Below are 24,058 nucleotides of genomic sequence, written 5' to 3' on the forward strand. Positions count from 1 at the left end.
ATCCATGTATGCAATGTCGGATTAAGTTGGCTGTCTTTTTGAACTTAACTTTTATTCATGTGATTTAACCTAAGCTAAGTGCCTTTTAATATTTATCTTATCGTTCAATTCCGCATAAGATCTTGCCTATTATTGCCTCTAAATCTAAGCATGCAAACTTTCATTAAGAAAATCATTTTCACATGGGATAGTTTCACATCAGATCAAATAACCATTTAATATAATTGAGGATTATTTTGATCCTTCATAAAAAAATAGGGACCATTTTAGTTATTTTCCCACAAGCATTATATCAGATGTTTTGTGTTGGTAAGGCTAAATTCTAGAACATCAAGAGCTAGCTCTTCAATTACTACACATATGTAGCAAGTCAGCAATAATGCTGTAAATTGGTGTTTTTATAGCAGAGCAGAATGAAATTAGCTCTTGAAATAGAGAAGAATGCTATCAATGTCCAAAGAATTAACCAGTGATACATTTACCTTCGTGCTAATGTGTTGAGATGTGCTTCGAGAACCCTCAAAAGCCCTTGCCTCCAGCATCCTAAGTAAACGTTGTCCATCACCGTTTGCTAGTATTTTTATCCCATTGTCAGTTGTTGTAATCGCAAACAAAGAACCCTCCTTGTTGAATCTTAGCCGAGGACTCGCCTGCAATTACAGTTAAACAAAAAATCAATGGTTCCTAAGTTAAGACACAATGGGTTCGGTCATTTACAAAGGCTAGTTACTAACAGGTAATCCACCCTCAGCATCTGTGGTGGCTAGAATATTGACATTATCCATATCCCAGAACTTTATTAAAAATTCATCTCCAGCAGCTAAGAAACGATTCCTAGTGGTGTCAAACTGAACTACACCAAGAGAGCGTTTCTTAAAGCCAGAGTAAGCCCTTTTAATAGCCCCTTCTGTCTCATTCCACTCAACTAGATGGGATTCTCCATCTTTACTAGTTCCACATGAAAAGAGCCTGCAAAAACAGTCATACAAAATATCAAATAATAATAATAATACAGTGGCAAAACCATATGTTAAACTAAAGCAGCATTAGCATGTAACACATACATAAATAAGATGATGAACATCATAGATTCGCACATTAGTATTGATTCATTTAATGGCCACGCCAAGGATTAAATTATTAGCAGGCATATGGGAGAATAGTTTATTAAAAGTTCACCCTCCGTAAAAGAATAAGAAAAACAATTACATATAATTTAAAAGGTTGTTTTTTTTAGTTTTATGTTCACTTCAAAATACTAAATCAACAGATGCACTAGATAGCAAAGACAAACAAGTTTCACCTAGATCCATCTGCACTGTAAGCCATTGTAGTGCACCAGTGTCCAGGAGCATCATAATCAACTCTAGATCCCATGCAATCATATAGCCATGCTTTTATTTTCCCATCAATAGCGGTCGAGAATATAAACTGCATGCATGTGCACAAAGTTAGATATTTTTATTGAAATGATCTTTGTCAAGTTCATCACCTCAGGTCCTCTCGTGAAACATTAATGGGAAAATGCAGAAAATCATCAAAGACTAACAATAAAAAAAATTCTTTGGTCATTAAGAAGGTAAGGAGATTGATCCCTAGGAAAGCAAAGCTAAGTCTTGTTTTGCAGAAAAAACCTGGATAGCCTCCTTGGAATGGGGACAGACTGAATATACAGGAGCCTCATGCCCTTCAAATACATACTGCCTCTGACCTGTCATTGCATCCCACACCTACAATTCATATAAAGATTGCTAAAACGTCTAATTACAAATAAAAATACCAAAAAAAAAAAAACAGAGTCGTGCAACAGACCTTGATCATCTTGTCATCACCGCATGTAATGATAGACAAACTCTTATTGGGATGAGCAAATGCAATGTCATTTACACCACCTACATGAGCATCAAGCTATGGAAAGAATTTTTTTTTTTCCTGTTAGATTCCTGTCATAATCAGCATAATACAATACCATGTTCATGTACATTACCTCTAAATGATTCCTCAACTCTCCATTTGGAGTGTAAGCATATGTCTGGACAATATGCTTTGAGAATGCAACACCTTGAATATAGAAAATATAGGAGCTCATCCATTAGTGAGCATGACGAAAGACTAGCAGCATATAAATTTAACCATAGGACTTGAATCTGGAGCATACCAACGATGGATCCATCTGGACTCCATAGACACCTATTTACAGAAATTGTAGCATCCTTCATCAGGGCTGCCTGGAAAAAAAATTGGCTTTATATAGGGAATGGCATTAAGAGTATAGCACATTTATTTTGAAGAACAGGAAGAGAGAGGAAAACACATGCACATTAAATAACCTGATTCTGCTTGATAATAGTAATACAAAAGTTAACCTGCATAGGCATGGAACAGGCTGAAATATCCCAAATGTTGAAAGCCTTATGTGCTATTCTTTCGCGAGATCCAACTTCCCAAATGGAGATTTCTCCGACATTTGTGCCAACTATAAACATCACCAAGATGAACAATTGAACTCCGCAGAACAACTCAAAACAAGAGTATGAAGAAAACAAAAAGAGCATAAGTTCTTTTCTATTCGGTTTCTTCTCTTTTTATTGCTTAGAGTTGCCGAAGAGATGCATCTCTTGGGCATTAACTACATGTAGTGGGGTTGGATTGGGAAGATGCGTTGCTTTATTTCGCATTATATATATATATATATATATATATATATGTTCAACAATAACTATCGGGATTATAAAAATGCATTTAACAGAAGAATGTGGTAGGAGATACCAAGAAGAAAACTTTGATGCTGGGGATGAAAATCAAAACTCATAACACTAGAACCCTGATTTAGTGTCCGAACAACTGTTCTGGGAAGATCATCCTGAGTGTAAATATTACCCAGATGGATGGCACCAGAGAATGATACCTAAATCACATTCAAAGACAACAGAAAGTAAATACAATGAAACAATACTAGACAGCAACCATCTAAATGGCTATATATACTTCGTCAATCATAAGAAAAGCTTGCTCTCGCATACTTCATCAGAGTGCCCAGTCCGAATTTTCTTTGACAAGTGCTCTGAATCAATAGTTTGATATTCCATGACTGTTGCATTTGTAGGAGCCCTCGAGTGCTTCATAAAAGCAGCTACAAGTAACATGACATGTTATAGTCAAGAACATTACAGAATATTAAATATTTATATTGATGCAAGCATTCAAATTTATGCCAACCAGATGACATGTTTGGAGGCTGCAAAAGACCAGGAGGCCCTTGAGCCACAGCAGCATGAGGTAATGTTTGATTGGCATTTGACATCCATCCAGCAATGGCACTTGCAGGGGGGTTGACTACAGTTTGAAATGGCTGCACAAGGAGAAAGATCACCCATACGACATCAATAAGAATGTATAGGAGTGCAGATAAACCAATGGTTTCATTCACTTACACTATGAGCTACCAATGGAGGAAAAGGGCCAGATTTAGGTAAGGGCCCGACAAGGGGGGCATTGGTAGGAGGAACAGGCCGTGGCCCATTAGCAGGTGCACATGAGTGGTCAGTGAAAAGTGTCTTAATGTCAGGGTTGGGGCGTGGATTCTTGCAAAGCTGATGCTGCCAATTAAGACTAGAATGGAAATTAAATTTAAATTCAACTAAAAAGAGAATTAAGGCTATAAAAAATGAAACCAAGCATTGTTGCACGTAAAAAAAAGAATCACAACATTGCAAGAATACTGCCATCCAAAACTCCTCATCTCTAGAAAACACAAGTAATTTTGTATTAAACTGATTAGCTGTTATATTTCATATTATAAAATCCATAAATAAATATGACAACTGATGAAAACTACAACCTACTGTAGGTTGTTAACGTGATTTTCAAACACAGTTCCAACCACCCAAAGTTTGAGGCACAGCAATATCAGATTAGAAAATTCATTTAGATGTCCACATGCACTAGGATGTCTCTTCTACATCAAAGAAAATTTGATAATAGGAAATAAAATATAATAAAAAATCCCAATTTAAAAGGAAAAACAAATATATGGACTAAGGGCGTGACTCTTTTCAGTTTCAAAATAAATAGGAAAGCTAATGATGATGATGATGACATGACTCGTTTCAACTCTCTGCCAACCAAATTTATAGCTTCCATTCACTTTCAACAGAAAGAATCGTATGACATTGATATGCACCAAAAAGAATTAATGTGGCAGAAGTATGTAGTTGTCACAAGTCAGGATTTTTATGTAGCTGTGGGATTTTACTCCAGTTACCAAATATTAGGTTTATCAGCACAACTGCTGTGGGCAATTGAGAACACGGACTCACTAACAAGGAACAAACCAGAACTAAAAAATAAGGAAAGTTTCAGCTGGAATCTATATGATACCATTTCCAATACCTTCGCAAACTTGCATAACCATCACCTAATGAATTAATCATTTTCCAGAAAGAATCTTCACAAAAAGATGCCTTGTTAAAGTTGAAACTTGAGCAGTGGATCAAGTAAGAAACTTTGTTCATTAATGTAGAGAAACTCTTCCTATTCATGTGATAAGTTTGTGTGAATATTGTATGCCAGTACAAAACAAAAAAAAGGGTAAGTTCTGGCATTGCATGAAGAAAAAAAGATGATTTCTACTCTGCTCTCAGTTCAGATGCAAGATGCTTAGCTAAGTCTGAAAGGCTAGTGGACTCTAGGATAAGCAAACTACTAAATATCTTGCATAGCTAAGTCTGAAAGGCTAGTGGACTCTAGGATAAGCAAACTACTAAATACCCATAAATGGAGAAATTATTACGTGCGGAGTCCGGACGAGAGAACCGTCCGGATTTGTTGATTATTTATAAATACTCAGCAAATACTTAATAAATACTCGCAACTGAATATTTGTTGAGTATTTGCTGAATATTTTTAAATATTCAGCAAATCCGGACAGTTCTCTCATCCGGACTCCGCACGTAATAATTTCTCCCATGAATGAGGTGATGTCTCAATGGCAAGTGTGGATAGATTAGTCATTTTCTCAATTATGTATGGTTGCCATGAAAGAAGAAGCTGACGTTGAAATTACAATTTAAAGTTCTTCCAGACCAGCATTGCAACAATAACCACCATGACTTCGTCAGTCTACTTCTAATTGAAACATGTAGCATGTGGTTCGACAAACTCATAGCATACAATAGTATGAAGTAGATGAAAACTGACATAAAAGGGCTTCCACATGTAGCATGTTATGAGACCTGGTACAAATGATATTTATTACATCTACTAATCAAAATTAATCTAGTTGCCCATAAAGTGGTATAAGAAAAGATTTTCAACATTGCCCAACAACAATTTTTTTTAATGAAATTTAAGAATTTATTTTTATCTAAAAATATTAATTATTATAAAAAATTCAGAAAAAAATATTGAATTTTAATTTACAAATTAAATATTTTTTTAAGTTGTTAAGAGAAAAAGTATACAACTTAGTACTATAGTTATAGGAACTTAAAGTTTACATTTTAAATATTATTAGAATATTATTTTCTCAAAAAAGGATAACTAATATTATTAAATAAAAACTTACCAGAATGAAATAACAAATTAAAATTAATAAGAAAATGTTAATTCATTTTTATATTATAAATTTTAATTTTTTAAGCTTGTTGATAATTATTGTTTATGTACTTATTAAAATTAAAGATAAACTAAGTAAGATCAATATATTTAAGTGATGGTAAGATATTATTAATTAATGAAATCAAATCATAGTAAAAATATATTCTTAAATTAAAAATATTAATTCAAACGAGAAACCCTTTTACATTGCTACTCGCTCTATGCCCTAGTGTCACAACCCTAACTTCACTCTAAATCATGTGAATATCATTGTTTCGCAACACCTCTCTGTGCCTGCCAAAAATTTTACGCCCCGACCTATTCTTGTATTTAAAAGAATTTAAATGGATTAAGTTCTAGATTAATTTTTTAAAAGACAAATTATGTTAGAAATAAGATACAACCCAAATATTTCGCCCTCATTTACAAGGACTTTAAGATCTGAGTTCAAATTTCTCATAGGCGCAAGCCCTCATAATTAATTACTTTTCCCAGTGATAAGAGAGCATATCAATTAAAGCTAATTGTTAGATAGGCACTAAATACTTAGCATATATGAATAACGTATTTAATATTTTAGGATTAGAAATTTACCATCTTGCACTTAAAACAAATAATGCAGAGAATGATGATAAGCCTAATTAAAATCTCATGGTTTCGTCATTCTAGGTTATGTTATCTTTAGTTATCTTAGAGGAGATAGTTAACCTAACCTGGCTGAAAGATCCTTGTCAGCATCTATAAGTTACTTCATCTAAGAGTACCTTACAAGCTTGGAGTGAATGTTTATCTAAGAGACAAATTCAAGTTAATCTTAAAAATAACAGAGTTTTGTGCTCTATTAAGCATACTGTTTGATTCATTACTCAAAGGTATTAGCCATTAAAAAAAGTACGTGTTTTGGCACTTACAGTAATATAATGTTGCCTATCTACGACAAAACCAGCCAATCAGGGTGCTCCAATCATAATCATTTACTTATCGAGCAATTTTGCGGCCAAACCACTAATTAGAGGATATGTCACATCTTTACTGGTGGAAAATTATTTGAGAATGAATCTTCGTAATATTTTCAACTAGACATTCGCTCTTTGTAAGTTGATATTATTCTTAAATTCATCTCTCTCATCAAATGGTTATGAAGGGTGGATAGTTTAAATTTTAGATGATTAATTTCACTTTAATAATTTTATATGTTGACATAAAGTAAATTTTTAAATTTTATTAAAATTTAAATTCCAAGTAATTAAATTTAAAATTTGAGGGCATTTTGATGACAAAGTCCTATTTGATTTAAATGTACTTTCATCATGAACATTATTGGGCTGATGATAAAGTCATTTTGAATATATTTGTATTTTAGTAGGGTTTAGAGGCATTTAGAAAGATAGTCCCCGCCAGTCGAGCTTCACTTTCAACATCGCCATCATTGGGATTTCTTTTAAGTGAGTTGTATTTTTATTATCTAAGACTTGTCAATTTTATTTGTTCACCAACAAAAAATCAAATTCATCATTGATATTGTGAATTATTATACAAATATTGAAATCGAGAGTTTATACTTTATAACAAATTCCATTTGAAGAAGACTTTGAAGGACACATGTGAATGTAAAAAAAATCAAATATTTCCATAGATTTTACAATCATGTATTCATTCATTAATTCAAGTATTGTTGACTTCAATTCTTTCTAGGATAAAGATTGAACTTAAAATTTAAATTCAAGCATGGCCCACGAAGCACTCTCGAATATTGAATATAGAAATTCAATGCAAAGATTAGAACACCTACGGGTAATTAATTTAAAAAATAAAAATTTAACATACTTTTAATCCCGCACAACATTCTCAAACTTCATGTTTGCATTATTACCATTTTTTCAACGCACATGTGAGTACATTAAATTCTTTTAAAATATGCACACACTTTTCAATGCATTTGTGCAATATATTTGCACGTTTTTTCAGTGCACTTGTATTTTTTTTTTCCTTTTTTGGTTCACTTGTATATGTTGAATCGCGTGAGCCCGACCTAGGGTTTTAATTGCAAATATTATAGGTTTGATCATTTAGGTTCTCTACGTTATTTATATATATGTTTCTCTTGTATGTTATTATCATTTCAAGTACAGCATACACTAAGCCAAGCCAGAGAAAAAAACTTAGTGCAACAATAAATCTAGTCATAAGTTGCAATAAAAAAGTTTGTAATTTTTTTTCTTTAGTCAGTTTGTATTGGGAGTATGTTGGCAAGCACACAAGAGGGTGAGAAAATTTAATACTTAATTTAATTTTCTCTGCTTGCTCATACTAAACGATCATAATCGTACGGTACAATTAGCTATTTCAGAAATTAAATTAAAGGTTTAATTAAATTAATTAAGTTAATTTTTAGCATAATTAATAATGTTGAATGACTTATGATCATATAGGACAATCAAGTATTTTGATAAGGCCATGCTGCCAAATCTTGGTTACCAAAATTAATAAAATTCAAAATTTGAATTTTAACCTAATTGTATTGTACAAAGTCTTTCGTACTATACGATCATTAATCAAGGTTGCCTAATTTTGTTTGTTGAACCAAGAATTGAATCAATATCAAATATTAATTGAATATCGTATTGCATGATCCAAGTCATATAGTCCAATTAAGCATAGAGTTCATTGGACAAACTGATGGGGACATCAGATCATCATGGAAAGTTTACCAGCGACGTGGCCGCCGATCTACGGCCACGATCGAGTCTTTATATTTTTGAGTCGATGTATTTTATTTTCATGCATTTTATTATTTGCTTATGTGTGTTTTATTATTTCCCGTTGTACCCCTTTTTATGGGAGTTATCATGTGTAAGCCTAAGGGCATTTGTGTCATGTTATTTGGAGTCTTTTGTATGAGGCTATTTAAAGCCCCCTTTGTATTATTTTGAGATTAATGAATGAATGATTGCTTCTGATATTTTCCTCTTGAATGAGTTTGTGAGAGCTTGTGAGTTCTAATGGAGAGAGATCCTTAGGAGAAGGAGATTTGCGCACTACCCACCAACCTTGGAGATGGCCGGGTTCGTGGTCTTTGTTCTTTAAACTTCTCCTCCTCATCTTCCCCATTACCGAACATCCTTTTCTCTCAACCCAAGCTCCCCTTGCTCCCTTTCAGGTTCACGGCTAGACACCAAAACTGAACCCCTCTCCCTATCCTTTTCCCACGGCCAAATCCCCCGAACCAACCCTCATTGCCGCCGGCTCCAACTCCCATAGCCGCCGGCCATCACTTCCCCTTTCCCCATTGGAGCCTCTTGCCTAATTTGGATGAAACTATTTTGGGCAGATTTTAAAATTCAATTCCGTTAATTTGAATTTTGAAATCTTTCCAAAGTTACCCAAATCTATTTTTTTTTGGAAAGTTACTAAATTGATTCTATTTGAATTTTAAATTCAAATCGGATTTAATTAAGTCTTTCCTTATTTCTAAATCCAAAATTAGGAACTCCTATTTCTCTCCCCAATCCCCTCCTTTGCTTTTACTGCCGCCAGCCATCATATGAGCAAAATCGGGATTTATTTCCTAATTACCTGTTAAGTACATTAAGAAATAATTCAAATTATTTCTTTCTCATTAGCCGAATCTTCCATAGACTCCAACCTCCTTATTTCTTGCCTATTTCAATTCTTTTCATTTGGAAAGAAAGAATTACAATTCCTGTAATTCTTATCTGGCTGAAACCGTAATTCATATCCTGGCTTATTATTTTCCTAATACTAACGTTGGCTTTAGGAAATATGAGCTCATCCCCTCTCATTCCCGCCGACTCTCTCTCCCGATCACGGCTCCTACTTTCTCCCGATTGCATTAGTTAAATTCTCTTTTTTTTTCAAAACCCGTAACAGAAGTTGGCTCTCAATTTTCTAGTCACAACCAAGGCTAGATTCCTCTTCTAGTTTTCTACATCCCAGCCTACCAGAACCTGAGAACTACTCTCAGATTTTTCTGGATGAAACTCTGAAATTGTTTTCAGATTATAGGAGAGGACATTTGGGAGCTCGCATCCTCTCTCCTATCAAAGGAAACTTCTTTCCCTTTGTGACTATTCAAGAAACGCATCTTATTTGCTTTGACGGGAGCCAGGGACGAAGACTTTGAAGGCATCGAGTGGATGACCTCCACCATTCCTTAGCAAAGGTTTTCCTTTTACTTGTATTTAATTTCTTCTAAATCTAAATTCTCAATTGGTTGATTGTAATCACGAAAACTCTTTCAATTGTTCTTGCCAAGCCTAGTCATTTGTAGGAATTGAGTGTAATATTCTATGCATCCTACGTCTCGTTGTTAGATTAGGGATTTAACTTGAAAACTACTATTATGTATTGCTTCTATTTTCTTAATTATCTTGATAGTTCAAACTCGGAGCATGTGATTTAGCCTACGCAATTGATCCACTCATTTGTTTTAATTGTCGTTTGAAAATTGTTTGTAATTTTGTTCCGAAATTGTTCTAATCTATTAGTTGTGCAATTCCCACATGAATCCATAAACATTTCATCTAAGTAGTCCTGCATCACAAACTCTAATTCTTCCTGGATGATCCTTGATTCGATATAACAGATCGTATTGTACAACCAAATATTGTACAGTCTAATCTAAAATGGGAATTGAACTCATCGAACAGTACGAACCTAGTACATAATGTCTGATCAGAGCATTAAAATAAAAAATTAGGATTTCAATTAAATAGCCCAACTTAATTCATTTTAATAAGAGTCCTAGAGAAAATCTCAACATGAATTTTTGAGAGAGAGAGCCTTTGGCGAGAGAGAGAGAGAGAGAGGGTCTCATCCTTAGGAAGATCTTGAGTGAGCTTTTAAGAGTGAATGTGAGTTTGAGAGAAGCTTTGAGGGTGTTCAAAAAGTGTGTAAGGGGATTCAAATGGGAGTCTTGTCAATCTGCACATGTCCTCCAGAATCTTGTATCTTATTTTCTGTACTTATTTCCTTTCCAATTGAATTTTCATCATAGTAAAAGGGCACATAACTGCAGGTGACTTACTCAAAGTTTATATATGCAACTTTTTTATCTAAACTTTTGATTGGGCACAAAATACTAATAAGAACCAAGTACAATGTATGTAGCAATCTTACCATTATATTAAAGTGTAATGCAAGACTGTGAAATTTTATACACAATAAAATAGGAAAAATGTTTTTAAGCATTTATTTTACATCCCACCAAACAATTTTGAGAAATTGGAGGGTTGTTTGGTTGAATGTTTTAAAAATGTATCCATCTTAAAAATTATCTTCCTTTATAATTTATATACTTATTTCCTTTCAAACTGAATTTTCATCATAGTAAAAGGGCACATAATTGCAGGTACGTTACTCAAAGTTTAGATATGCAAATTTTTTATTTAAACTTTTGATTGGGTACAAAATACTAATAAGAACCAAGTACAATGTACGTAGTAATCTTACCATTATAATAAAGTGGAATGCAAGACTATGAAATTTTATACCCAACCAAACAAGAAAATTTTTCATGCATTTATTTTACATTCCACCAAACAAATTTGAAAAATTGGAGGGTTGTTTGGTAGAATGTTTAAAACTGCATTCATCTTAAAAATGCGGAGAAACTGAAATGTATGCATTTTAGAAATATAGAAATTAGGTGGATGCAAATCAAATGTATTGAACTATTTTTTGGATTTGTTAATGCGCATTTGAAATACATTAAAAACTCTATATTTCTAATCTATGGGATGGGATCGAGCAAGAAGGTCATGATGGGAGGAGACTTGGAAAGGTCACCGACAATGAGAATTCTCATGAGAGATCACTGACGACGGAGATAGAGATAAGCAAGGGAGACAATGAAAAGGAGCAATGTTCGATGCAAGGAGTGACTTAAGGGCAGTTGAGGGTAACAAGAGAAACTCGATGGACATTTGAGGTGACGAAAGTAGCTCATATGAGGTCACTAACAACAAAAGCAATAATAGTACAGGGCTAGGCGAGGTCAAGATGTAATATTAAAATCAAATGATTTCCAAATTCAAGGAAAATAAGGTGTTTAGAGTATTTTTAAATCTCAAAATTTTATTTTGCATTTCTTATGTTTTAAATCAAATATAAAAATGTTTAAATGTAGGTAAATGGTTAGTTTTTTTCATGGATGATTTCTCAAGCATCGCCTAGCTTTTTTGGTCAGTGTGGGACACACTGAAGACTTTGAGCTTGATGATGAAGGATTACTTCGTTATAAAGGCAGATTGTGCGTACCAGAGGTGGATGACTTAAGGAAAGAAATCCTTCAAGAAGCTCACTACTCCAGTTACACCATTCATCCAAGCAGTAATAAGATGTATCAGGATTTAAATGAGGTGTTTTAGTGGCCAGGAATGAAAAGAAGCGTGGCAGAAACAGTATCCAAATGTACTTCATGTCAAATGGTTAAAGTTGAACATCAGAAACCAAGAGGATTTCTACAGCCTTTACCTATACCTGAGTGGAAATGGGAAGACATTGCTATGGATTTTGTGGTTGGTTTACCCAGATATAGAAGAGGATGTGATGCTTTATGGGTGATAATTGATAGGTTGATTAAGTCTGCACACTTTTTATCTATCAAACAGTCTGATCCAGTTGAAAAAATAGCAAGCTTAAATGTTGATCAGATTGTCAAATTACATGGGGTACCTAAGTCTATAGTGTCAGATCGGGATGGAAGATTTACTTCCAGATTGTGGAAGAAGGTTCAGGAAGCTATGGGTATCAGACTTACTTTTAGTACAGCTTTCAACCCTCAAACAGATGGACAGTCAGAAAGAACTATCCATACCTTAGAAGATTTGCTCGGGTTATGTGTTCTGAATTTTGGTGGTAAGTGGGAGACATGTACCTTTGATTGAATTTGCCTATAACAATAGCTTTCAAGCAAGTATCGGTATGGCTCCTTATGAGACTTTGTATGGGAGGGTGTAGGACACCTTTAAGCTGGGCTGAGACAGGGGAAAAGAAGATTATTGGTGCTGATCTGGTTGATGATGCTACAGAAAAGATCAGATTGATCAGAGATAGATTGAGAGTAGTGCGGGATAGACAGAAGAAATAATATGATGCCAAACACTGACTAGTTGAGTTTGATGTGGGAGAATTTGTATTCCTCAAAGTCAGTCCAATGAAGGGAGTGAAGAGATTTGGCAAAGTGGGAAAGCTTAGTCCAAGATATGTAGGTCCTTTTGAGATTTCAGAAAAGATTGGAAAGGTGGCCTATAGGTTGATTCTACCAGCAAACATGAGTGGAGTGCATAATGTGTTTCATATGTCCTCTTTAAAGAAATATATTTCAGATGAAACTCAGATGATTAATACTAATATGGTAGATATTCAACCGGATTTGACATTTGTGAATGAACCAGAGAAAATCCTTGATTAAGATGTTAAGCAGTTGAGGAGCAGAATGATTCCTTGTGTTAAAGTGCTTTGGAAGCGCAGTTCAGATAAGGATGCCACCTGGGAGGAGTCAGAAATGAGAGAGAACTATCTTCATTTATTTGGCTAAGGTATGGCTTTACTATTTAGTTTTTCTTTTAAATTTTGAGGACGAAATTTTTTATTAGGAGGGGAGAATTGTAAAACCCGAAAACGAAGTTCGTATGTCGTCGCATGCTTTTCGACGTGTCGCGACGATACTTAAGTGAAATTTTCGAAGTTAACAGAATTTGATGAAAATAATTTTATAAAATCCTACACAAAATTATGATCGTTTTGATGTATAGAACTTATAGTTAATTTGGAGTATTTTGAGAGATAAAAATTTTGGAAGTTTCATAATACCGGTTTTACCCCTATGCGAATAAAAAGACAAATCCACTGAAGTGAGAGCATAATGGTTTTTAGGCATTAACCCGTCTTCTTATTACACTCATTGAACCCCTCCCCCTCTCATTCTTTCGCACAACACCCGAACCGAGCGGACAAAGGGGCGGACAGACAGCGGCTAGGGCTCGGTGACGGGCTCTCTAGTGGCTTTCTTCCAGCGTGAAAATTAGTGCAAATCGAAGAGGATGACGAAAGGAGTCTTAAGATACGATTATTTTAAATCAAATCTTTCTAAATCTCAAGTTATTTGAGATTGAATTTCTATGATTTTTCTAGAAAATGTTTTTATCCCAAAAATTTCTTTAAGAAACCAATAAGGAATGATTAAGGGAGTTCTAATAGTAAAAATGAAGACTTTGGGGGAAATTTTTGTAATTTGGAAAGTTAGGATTTTCACAAAAACTTTAATTCCTTAAAGATATTTTTACAAAAATTATTTCTAAGGACATTAGAAATGTTTTTAAAGCATAAATTTGGATTTTTGATGAAAATTTTATTTTTATAATTTTTATAATTAATTTAATCCGAAACTTTACAATATAATTATAAATATATATTAAGGATAAATGTTGGAGCAATATTTTAATGAAATTGAAGATTTCTGATTTTCCAAAAATTAAGATTTAATTAAATCCGAAAATTAAAGTTTATTTAAATAAAAAAATTCATTAAGTGTCGTACGGAATTGTTAAGGGGAAATGAAGAGTTGAGACTTAGGAATTAGATTATTAAATTGTGACATATCTCTTTTGTTATCATTTTAGATTGTGATCATTAAAGTGATAAGTTGTGTCAGAGTGACTTTTTAAAGAAGTATCGTACTTGGCTTGAGGTATGTATTCATGTTTTTGGTAACAATTTCATAATTTTGTTTCGTTCTATTATTCAATGCAAATGGTTGAAAAGTTTTATATTACACGAATTATGAATTTTCATTTTTGGTAATACGTATATTCAAGTATTTTATTTCATGTAATTTAGAAACTTTCATTCTTATGTTTAGAATAAATGTTTTTATGCTTTGAACATGATTTTCACATTGCTTTTTAATACGCATATGAATGAAAGAAAGTATATTAAAAGAATATGCATGCTGATGCGGAGTGCCCAATGGTAAAGGAGGCTCGTAAAGCCAATGGTAAAGGAGGCTCGTAGAGCCAATGGTAAAGAAAATAGCCAAAATTTGACTGTGTACCTGATCAGTATAATTATTAGTACAAAATTATGGGCACATCCGAGACGGGTGTTATTAAAGACATAATATGGTTCCTATATGTTTTCTTCAAATTATTAAAATTTATATTTAAGAAAAAGATAAATAAAAAGTATTACTTTAAGAAAAATGTTTCTTATATGTACTGATACGAAATTATGCAAGTTTGACAATCCTTTTATGTTTTCATACGAAAAACTATTTTATTTTGATTTTATGTAAACTTTTATTTAAAAACATGAACTACCTGCTGAGCGAGTAAGCTCATCCTACGTTTGGAAATATTTTTCAGGAGAAACTGTTAAGAAGTGATGGTTGCACGACGACCGTACACATATCGTTGTAGGGGACCTTAGGAAGAAAGGTTCTTTTTATGTTTTCTATTTAGTTTGAGTTTGAGTTGAGTTCAGTAGTATGTACCTGAGTATGAACAGTTATTAGAGTTTATGTAATTATGATTTGATGTTTTAGTAGTTGTGTGAGAAGAAACAGTTTGAAACAATTATGATTGATGTTATTAGTGGCACTTTCATATAATTAGATGATATTTATGTACTGACATAAAAGTTTTAAATGAAATTGTTTATGTTTTATATGTGTTCTCCGTACGACCGACTGTTCCCGCCCCGTTATTATCGGGCTAGCCGAGCCGGGTCGTGACATTTTTCTCATGAAAAATGAATCCATTGTGAATAAAATCTTCCCCAAGTTTCATAAAATGATCCTTACCCAATTTGGAACTAATGTTAAATAGGTTGGGTATGATAATGGGGAGGAATATTTTAATGAAGCATCGTCTCATTTCCTATGAAAATCACAACATCCATGAATCTTGTGCTGACATCCCATAGCAAAATGAAGTTGTTGAAATAAAAATCATTTCTTTGAAGCCGCTAGAGCCCTTACTTTTGATAGGAATGCTCCAAAATTTTAATGAGAGGAAGCCACTTTTATTGCTATATTCTTAATAAACCACCCTAAGTAGAATTTTATTAAACAAAACATCTATTCAAACCTTCACCAATTTTTTTCCATACATACAACACTCGCAACTTCCACTAAAAACCTTTGAGCATGTTGAATATATCCATCAACATTATCAAAACACTTCATTGAATACACAAAACATTATCAAGGCATAAGTTTTACCATCTTAATACTAAAAAATTATTCGTTTCCTAGGCCATTGCTAAAAATCAAGGGTATCATGACCAAGATTGTTTTCCAGGGAAACTCTAGAATGAAGACTACTCTGATTTCCTGATACTTAATATCACAACCACTCAACTGACCCAAAAAGCATCAACTCTTGAGACTTCCGTATAGATAGAAATAACCTCCTTAGAGAACTAAATCCTTCTTGGTGAACCTAAACCATTACTACAAACATACTCGAGAAAAAACAAAAATATACCAACACTAAGCCAAAGCCTGCTTAACTATCCATATTCATGCAAGATCAATCACCAAGCAATGAAGATATGATCTTAACCCATTAAATTCAAACCTATCATGAGATCAATCTTCTTATCACATTAGAAAAGAAAACCCTAATATGCACCCAACATTTAATCACCAATTTTATCTTACTTTCTAATATTTTTCTTCTCCCATAATTTTTTCTTACTGAGAAAAATATTATCAATATTCCAAGAATTATCCAAGAAGCAATTTTTAATAAAGAACATTAAAAAAAAACTATGATTGAAGAAATAATAGCCCTAAAAAGAACAAAAAATAGGAGGTAATAAAACTGCCAAAAAAAGAAAAAAATTAATTGCATGTGAGTATATACTCTTAAATATGTGACCCTAAAGAAAAAAACTATGGTTAAAGCTTGACCCATGGCAGAAGAGTACAACCAAACCTATGAGTAGATTATAGAAAAGCTTTGCACCAATCACAAAGCTAAATCCTATCTAGTTATTTCTCTGCTTGGCGAACAACCTCAATTGATACTTAAAAAAATTGGATACCAAAAATAAATTATTACCAAGAGAACTAGAAGAAAAAGCCTTTATGTGTAACCTTTACAAGGTTTTGATTAAGATTTTAATACTAATCATATATGCAGGTTAAAAAAAGCTCTATATAGATTCATACAATCCCTAAGAGCATGATTAAAGAAGTTTACCAAAACCATGGAAATGATGAAATTCAACAAAGCCTCGAAGAGCACACTCTATTCATAAAGAAACCCAATGAAGGCAAAATAACAATTCTCAAAATGTGTGGATGGGAAGACCATGACATAAGATGATCTTGAAGAAATATGATGAGTGCAAGACTCAAATATTTTTTTGGAATGAAAGTGGCACAATCATGCTAGTAAATTCATCTCTCAATAAAAATAGATTTGCGATCTACTAAATAATATAGGTATGATGGAATGCAAGCCCTCATAAATTCCAATTGCATGCTGCAACAAATTTGAAGAGGCAAGTGATAACCAAAAAGTTCATAATAGGGTGTATAAAAAAACAAATTGGGAAGCTTATCTAACTTACCCACACAAGAACAAACATAGCTTATGTTGTGAGTGTTCTAAGTCAATTTATGCATAATCCACGAGAAACAAATATACATGCACCATACAAAACTCCTTAGTATCTCAATGCAACACTAAGAAAATGAATCTTATTTAAAAGAAATAAAAGACTCAATTTTAAAGCATAAATTGATGCTAATGTGGCACGATCACTTGTAGATAGAAGAACTACTACTAAATACTACACTTTCTAGGGTAAGAATCTAATCACTTTGAGAAATAAAAGTAATAAGTGGTCATCAGATCTAGGACCAAAGCTGAATTTCAAGCAATGGCCTAAGGAATCTATGAACTATTAAAGATCAAAATTATCTTAAATGACTTATGAAAAAAAATGAGAAGATACTATAAAATTATATTGTGACAACAAATCAGTCATCAATATCACACGCAATGTAGTTCAACATGAATGAATCAAACACATAAAAAGTGATTGATGCTTCATTAAAGAAAAATTAAGAAGTGGACTAGCACAATATGTTCAAACACAAACAATTGACTAATATTCTAATCAAAGGACTATCGAGCTCCACATTCCATAATATTACCACCAAGTTAGGCATGAAAAATATCAACTTTATAGCATGTGTTGGAATATTGGTGGTTCTAGTAATTAGATTGGCAATCAATGGGAAAGCAAAACTGGTTGCCCATCTTACCATACATTAATGGCAATCCATATGACTTAAGAGGCAGAAATCTAATAGAAAGTGGATGCAATTTTTTCAAAATCAGCGAATGACAATAAGAAATTAGGAAAAAATACACAAAAACTATTTTTATTACAAGATACATGAAAGAAAATAGCAATATACAATTGGATCTTCAATTAGTGAGGAAGATCCAACTCTCCCGAATCCCTAGCCGTAGGCTAGAGCCCAAATAACCTAAGAATAAGCTAAATTCAGCAAGCTCCTAAAACATCCTCTAAAATCACCCTATTGTTAGCCTTAAATAGGCTCCCATAATACCCTCCCAAATCAGCCTCATTTCCCTAAATAATTCTCTTTCAGATTTGAATTCAAATTAGATTTATTTCCCTAATTAATTTCCTCCCAATTATAATTAAAATTTTCCTAAATAATCCCCCCTTAATTCCTCTTCCTTTTCCCTAAATAATTTCCTCTTAGATTTTGAATTCAAATTACATCTCTTGCTTAAATAATTCCCTCCCATATTGTAATTTAAACATTCCTAAATAATTCCATTTTTATTAAGAATCTTCCTAAACAATTCTCTTGATTAAAAAAATTTATAGATTCCCTCCCAATCAAATCGGCCGGTCCATCAATACTCCCCTCCCAAAGTGTCACCTTATCCTCAAGGTGGAACAAAGAAAACTGCTACTGAAGCACTTAACTAATAGCACTGGAATGAAAATTGGATTGACACTTGGTCGAATGATCCCTTTCTCCAGCAACTCCCTAATCAATCTCTGGATCTCATCCTTCTGGATTTGGTAATGATACAGATGAACGCTGATAGGTGAGACTCCTTCACTCAAGATGATAGCTTGCTTGCATTCATGTGGAGGAGGCAACCCCTGAACTGGATGGAAAAACTTTCAATACTGCTATAGGAGTGGCTAAATCATGTCTGGTGCATCTATCTTCTCCTTCCAAATTTTTCAGCTCCATAAAAAATCTCACTCCTTCATCCTTTCCCCTCCTAGGAAGTGGCTCCAAAGATGGCATCTCCTCTCCCTCCAAAACTTCTACCTCTTGATTCTCCCTCATCATCCCTATATTAGGATTTCTCCCACTTCTCAGTCCAATCAACGGTCCTCTCACCTTCGATTTTATCGGTTGTGTGAAGCTCCAATAGTTTCCTTATCATTCCTTCTAGGTTCGAAAACTTTTCATCCATTGATGTCATTCTATCCTCAAATGCCGATTTGAATTGGCCAACTTTTCATTTAAGACGCTCTTTTAAGGCATCAACTTTCTTTGCTGCCAAAAGTCCCAGAAAAGTGCTCTGATACTACTTTAATGGGAAGTGGATGCAATTTCCTCAAAATCAGCGAACGACAATAATGAATTAGGAAAAAAAAACACAAACTATTTTTATTATAAGATATATGAAAAAATAGTAAGATACAATTGAATCTTCAATTGGAGATGAAGATCCGGCTCTCCCAAATCCCTAGCCGTCAACTAGAGCCTAAATAACGTAAGAATAAACTAAATTTGGCAAATTCCCAAAACATCCTCAGAAATTACCCTATTGTTAGCCTTAAATAGACTCCCATAATTCCCTCCCAAACCAGCCCAATTTTCCTAAATAATTCTCTTTCATATTTGAATTCAAATTAGATTTATTTCCCTAATTAATTTCCTCCAAATTCTAATCAAAACTTTCCTAAATAATCCCACTTTAATTCCTCTTCCTGATGAGGACATCGTCAGAGATTTCGACACATGTACCATGAGGAGACGCCGGAGATCAACGGCCACGATCATGAGTTTTATTTTGAGTCATTTTATGTAGTAGTTTATTTGGATTTTATGTTTTTCCGTTTTTGCCCTTATGGGTATTTGGTCGTTATTGTAGCCCGAGGGGCATTTTAGTCTTTTGCTTTCTTGTCATTTTGAGGCCTATTTATATGGCTCTTTTCTCATGTAATAGTTAGTTTTTGATGAATAAAAATTTGCCACTTATGATCTCTTTGTGAGTTCCCCTCCTCGATCTCTTAGTGAGTTCGTAGGAGAAGCTAGATCTCTTTGTGAGTTCTAGATTTTTTCGCCAAACTATTTTGTCTTTGAGAGTTCTAAATTTTCGCCAAATTATTTTCGTGGAGATCCGGATTGAAGAAAATTGAGGTGAGTGTAATTTTAGCAAATCAAATCCCTTGAAATTCCCCTCCTCCCTTCCCCTCACCCCTTGCCGCCGCCTCCCCTTGAGCCGCCCAGGCCGCCGGCCTACAAACCCCCACCCGCCGGCCAATAGCCGGCCAGCAGCCCGCCGGCCACCCTTTGGACCCCCTTGCCGCCGACCCCCTCTAGCTCCCCCCTTTGAATTTTGAATTCCCCTCTCTTAATGACTTTCCTAATTAAGCCATATTAATTGGGAAAATTAATTAAGAGGAGTTACACATATTTGAAATTCAAATTCAAATTCCCTCTTACTTTCATTTGAATTTAGGAGTTACTTATTGTAATTAATTAAGAGGAGTTATACATGTTTGAAATTCAAATTCAAATTCCCTCTTATTTTCATTTGAATTTGGGAGTTACTTATGATATAATTAATTCTGAAATTAAATGTCAGATTTTATTATGCTTAATTAACTCCTTGTGGTCCCCACTCATTTAAATTCTCAAGCCTCCTCACCACTATACATGGCCGGCCCCTCTCTCCTCTCTCTCCCCCATTAATCTCTTTTATCCACCTCACCAATCTTCATTAATTGGTATCTCATTATGGATCCAATTAATTAAGATTCCAAACTTCCTAATCACCTTAATAACTCCACAAATTCAGCCCAACTCTTCTCCCCATTTCCACCCCTCTCCCTCCTTGGATTAATTTGAAATTCAAATTAAATCCCTCTCCTAAACCACTAAAATCTGAATTTTATTTCAGACTTCCTGCATTTGCCTCTTAGCCCCCACCATAGCCGACTCCCCCCATCTTCTCCTCTTTTGCTTCAACAAGTGGTCGGCTCAAGGGCTCAAGGGCTCAAGGGCTCAAGAAGAGAGTTCTCTACATCCATGGACGGCCGATCCCGACTTCGACCACGGCTTCGTCTTTGAAGATCAAGGAAGAATGGATAAGACGTTGGATGCTCACTAGTCATCCCATGGACTACCCGCCACCGGCTACCACTCCAACGAACTACACTTTGTGCTCCATTTGTCTCCTAGTGGCATCGCTCGGTTGCTCTCAATCTTCCTCCATTAAAAGTGCCACCAACAAGAGAGTGAGTGAGAGACCCAAGGTGAAAAGTTCTATTTGTTAATTATGGATTATTGTTTCTCCCCATAACATTACTCTCTAATTTTATGTTGTCATTTTAATCTTGTCCCGTTAATCTAGTTGTAACCGCATGCCTTACTTAATTTCGACTTGATAATTCTGAAAACCTAACTTGGGTAAGCATTAATTCTATAACTAGCAAAGCTTTAATAGTCTTATATTAAAATCCCCAAGCAGTTCTTGTTTCCATGCATTATGTTTCACATCACTTCCTTTTCCCCAAATAATTCCCTTTTAGATTTTGAATTCAAATTAAATCTCTTGCTTAAATAATTCCCTCTCAATTGTAATTTAAACATTCCTAAATAATTTCCTTTTGATTAAGAACCTTCCTAAATAGCTCCCTCTAAATTAAGAAACTTCTTGATTCCCTCCCAATCAAATCGGTCGGTCCCTCAAAATCCCTCTCAAATTTTTATATAAATAAATGTGTGCAAACTATAGAATATCTTTCATTATTTTCAAATAAACTAATAGTTTACGCAAATAGAAATTATCAATCATAATATAGAATCTTGCTTTATATGTAGAAAGGCAAGACCCCCAATGAAGTATGCATAAATTTTAAATCATTTCTCCCATCTTTATCTTGGATAGAATTATGTTATAACTTATAAGTAACAGTAGAATTTTAATGGTAGTTTATGAAAAAGAGTTCCAATATCAATATTTTTGGTAAGAAATAAATACATTCAAGGTCTACAAGATTTGATTCAAGTATATTTTATATAAATGATGGATATGCAAGAACACAACCAAAATCCTATCTAGTTTATGTAGCTAATTCTTACTTCAAAGAGCATCAGGAACATAAAAGAAAAATCATCAATGAAAGTGAGAAATTTAAGAGTACCTAAAAGGAAAATAGAGATATTAGATACCTTTGATTGATCAAGGTTCTTAGTCTAGAAGCCTTAAAGGGTGGAAAGGTCAGCTTGTCACGAAACAATGGGTTAGCTTCAACTAGCTTCTTAAGCTCAGTAAGCATTATATTACGTGCAGACTTTGTATCACCATACTTTGAAAGCTGCTCATTTTGCCTATAGAAGAAGAAGATATGTAAAGATGAAGGTGCATAATGTCCAGAATTTGGTTCTTTCTTCAAAATGTATGTCAGGGCACAGCATACAATAAGATGTATAAATACTAAGCTGAGTTAAAAAGATGACAAGAGAGGGTGAAAAAAAAATACCTGAAATTCTCAAGGGTAAGTAGCTGGGTAATCTCCTTGAAAAGTTCCTCATTGAATGAGGCAAAGACCTTAAGATCTTTCACCAGTATATCTACAGCTTTAGCTCTATCATTCCTGCATAATGTATCAAAAACCCTTTTAAAAGTTTGGATCCAGAGTAACAGAGAAACATGTGAAATCCAGATAGTAAAACCACACCTATCAAGTGCTTCAAGATACTTTTGCTTCCTTATCTCAAAGAAGATTTTCATGGAGTATCGATTGTCTTCAACCTTAGTAAACCCACTTAGATAGCGCTCCACTTCATTCCACTCACCGGCCAGAACTTGGTCCTCAAAATGTTTCATATTGAAATAAAATCCAGACTCTTGCTCCAGCCTAAAATCGAAAATAGGTCCACAATTGAAAAATTCAAGAATGCTGAAGTAGAATGTGCAAGCGGGCAAAGAACTTACTTATGGACGGTTTCCTTAAACTTTTCTTCGTCCAAAAATTGTAATATGAGGAAAACTAGTTCCCTGCTCAACGACGACATGCTACCCGGAATCCCTAACCGCTCCAGCGCAAAAAAATAGGACTTCCCGAAAATCAAAATTCTTCACAACTGGAAAAGAGAAAGCAAAACAGAGTAAGCAAACAAAATACCGTAATTACACACTCACTTTCCGAAAACGACCTCCACTACCTTGTAAACCTCCTTTAAAACTCTCTCTCAAAGCAGAACCACAAGCACGAGTTCTACAAACATCTTCAAAGCAAAGAAGTAGATCTTCCAAACCGATCTAAACCCCAATCAGTGCCATCCGCCAAAAGAAAAAAACCATGAAAGCACCTACTCTCCTGTTCACCCGCAGCTACCTAGGATAAGTTTCTTACAAAATTGAACAACTACTGCATCACAAATCAAATCAACAAAACAATAAGAAAAAAAAATCATCAAAAGCAAATCCCCTAAAACTTCCAGCCAACCCGTGAATCACTATCAAATACCCCTGAAATAAGCCATGGATCCACAGCTCAGATTCAACCAGAAAACAACAATCGCAAAGGACGAAAAAGTATATAACAATTCGAAGTAAATTAAAGAGAACTGCTCACGATACTTTAGGCTTTCTCGAACTTCCCTCTTTACTCCGCTGTCCTGCCCGCCTACTCGCTCGCCGCAGTGCTCGTTCGCTTCTTCTACTTTCTCCTTTTTTCCGTTCTCCCTACCCCCTCCCCCTGACCTCCCCGCTTTTATAGCCCAATCCCAGCTCGCTCTCTCTCTCTCTCTCCTCTCCCATGCTTTATACCGGAAGGAAATCCCTAGCGAATAGGTGGTTACCTATTTACCACCGAACCACTGCCCTTCCATCATAATTACGATTCCGTCCTCATGCATGTTCCGTCGGCTTAATGCCCTTGTACGGACATGGCAACCCCGTAAAAAGAGACTCCCATCATTTGTCACCTCTCAGGGGTATTTCAGGAAAGTCAGTGACCCCTGTCGGTTTCGTAGACGACCGAGGAGGACATAACAGTCATTTAATGCTTCGAGATCCTCGTTTGGGTATTTTCGTCATTTCGCCTTGCCAACCACGTCAGCGTTCCTCGTACAGTTAACCATTCTGGCGCCCTCAAATCGGAGATCTGATATAACCACCATTCATTT

General features: G+C 34.5%; 1 protein-coding gene across 1 annotated transcript in view; it reads right to left on the bottom strand.

Moving 5' to 3' along the window:
- Nucleotides 1-23,670, bottom strand: part of LOC110115232 (protein TOPLESS-RELATED PROTEIN 2) — a 41,940-nt gene extending 18,270 nt beyond the window's left edge. Inside the window, exons 1-18 of the mRNA XM_020848404.2 lie at nucleotides 23,511-23,670; nucleotides 23,093-23,247; nucleotides 22,863-23,011; nucleotides 22,606-22,785; nucleotides 22,408-22,521; nucleotides 22,097-22,255; nucleotides 3,435-3,612; nucleotides 3,220-3,352; nucleotides 3,024-3,133; nucleotides 2,770-2,908; nucleotides 2,367-2,476; nucleotides 2,159-2,228; nucleotides 1,988-2,061; nucleotides 1,813-1,908; nucleotides 1,635-1,730; nucleotides 1,304-1,431; nucleotides 735-969; nucleotides 483-650 (exon numbers count right to left, since the gene is read on the bottom strand). Coding sequence (XP_020704063.2) covers nucleotides 483-650; nucleotides 735-969; nucleotides 1,304-1,431; nucleotides 1,635-1,730; nucleotides 1,813-1,908; nucleotides 1,988-2,061; nucleotides 2,159-2,228; nucleotides 2,367-2,476; nucleotides 2,770-2,908; nucleotides 3,024-3,133; nucleotides 3,220-3,352; nucleotides 3,435-3,612; nucleotides 22,097-22,255; nucleotides 22,408-22,521; nucleotides 22,606-22,785; nucleotides 22,863-22,942 — 2,070 coding nt within the window. The 5' untranslated portion in view covers nucleotides 22,943-23,011; nucleotides 23,093-23,247; nucleotides 23,511-23,670. The remainder of the gene's footprint in view (nucleotides 1-482; nucleotides 651-734; nucleotides 970-1,303; nucleotides 1,432-1,634; nucleotides 1,731-1,812; nucleotides 1,909-1,987; nucleotides 2,062-2,158; nucleotides 2,229-2,366; nucleotides 2,477-2,769; nucleotides 2,909-3,023; nucleotides 3,134-3,219; nucleotides 3,353-3,434; nucleotides 3,613-22,096; nucleotides 22,256-22,407; nucleotides 22,522-22,605; nucleotides 22,786-22,862; nucleotides 23,012-23,092; nucleotides 23,248-23,510) is intronic.
- Nucleotides 23,671-24,058: the final 388 nt, after the last annotated feature.

The sequence above is a fragment of the Dendrobium catenatum genome, unplaced genomic scaffold, assembly GCF_001605985.2.
Source record: "Dendrobium catenatum unplaced genomic scaffold, ASM160598v2 fragScaff_scaffold_1363, whole genome shotgun sequence".
Classification (NCBI taxonomy): Eukaryota; Viridiplantae; Streptophyta; class Magnoliopsida; order Asparagales; family Orchidaceae; genus Dendrobium; species Dendrobium catenatum.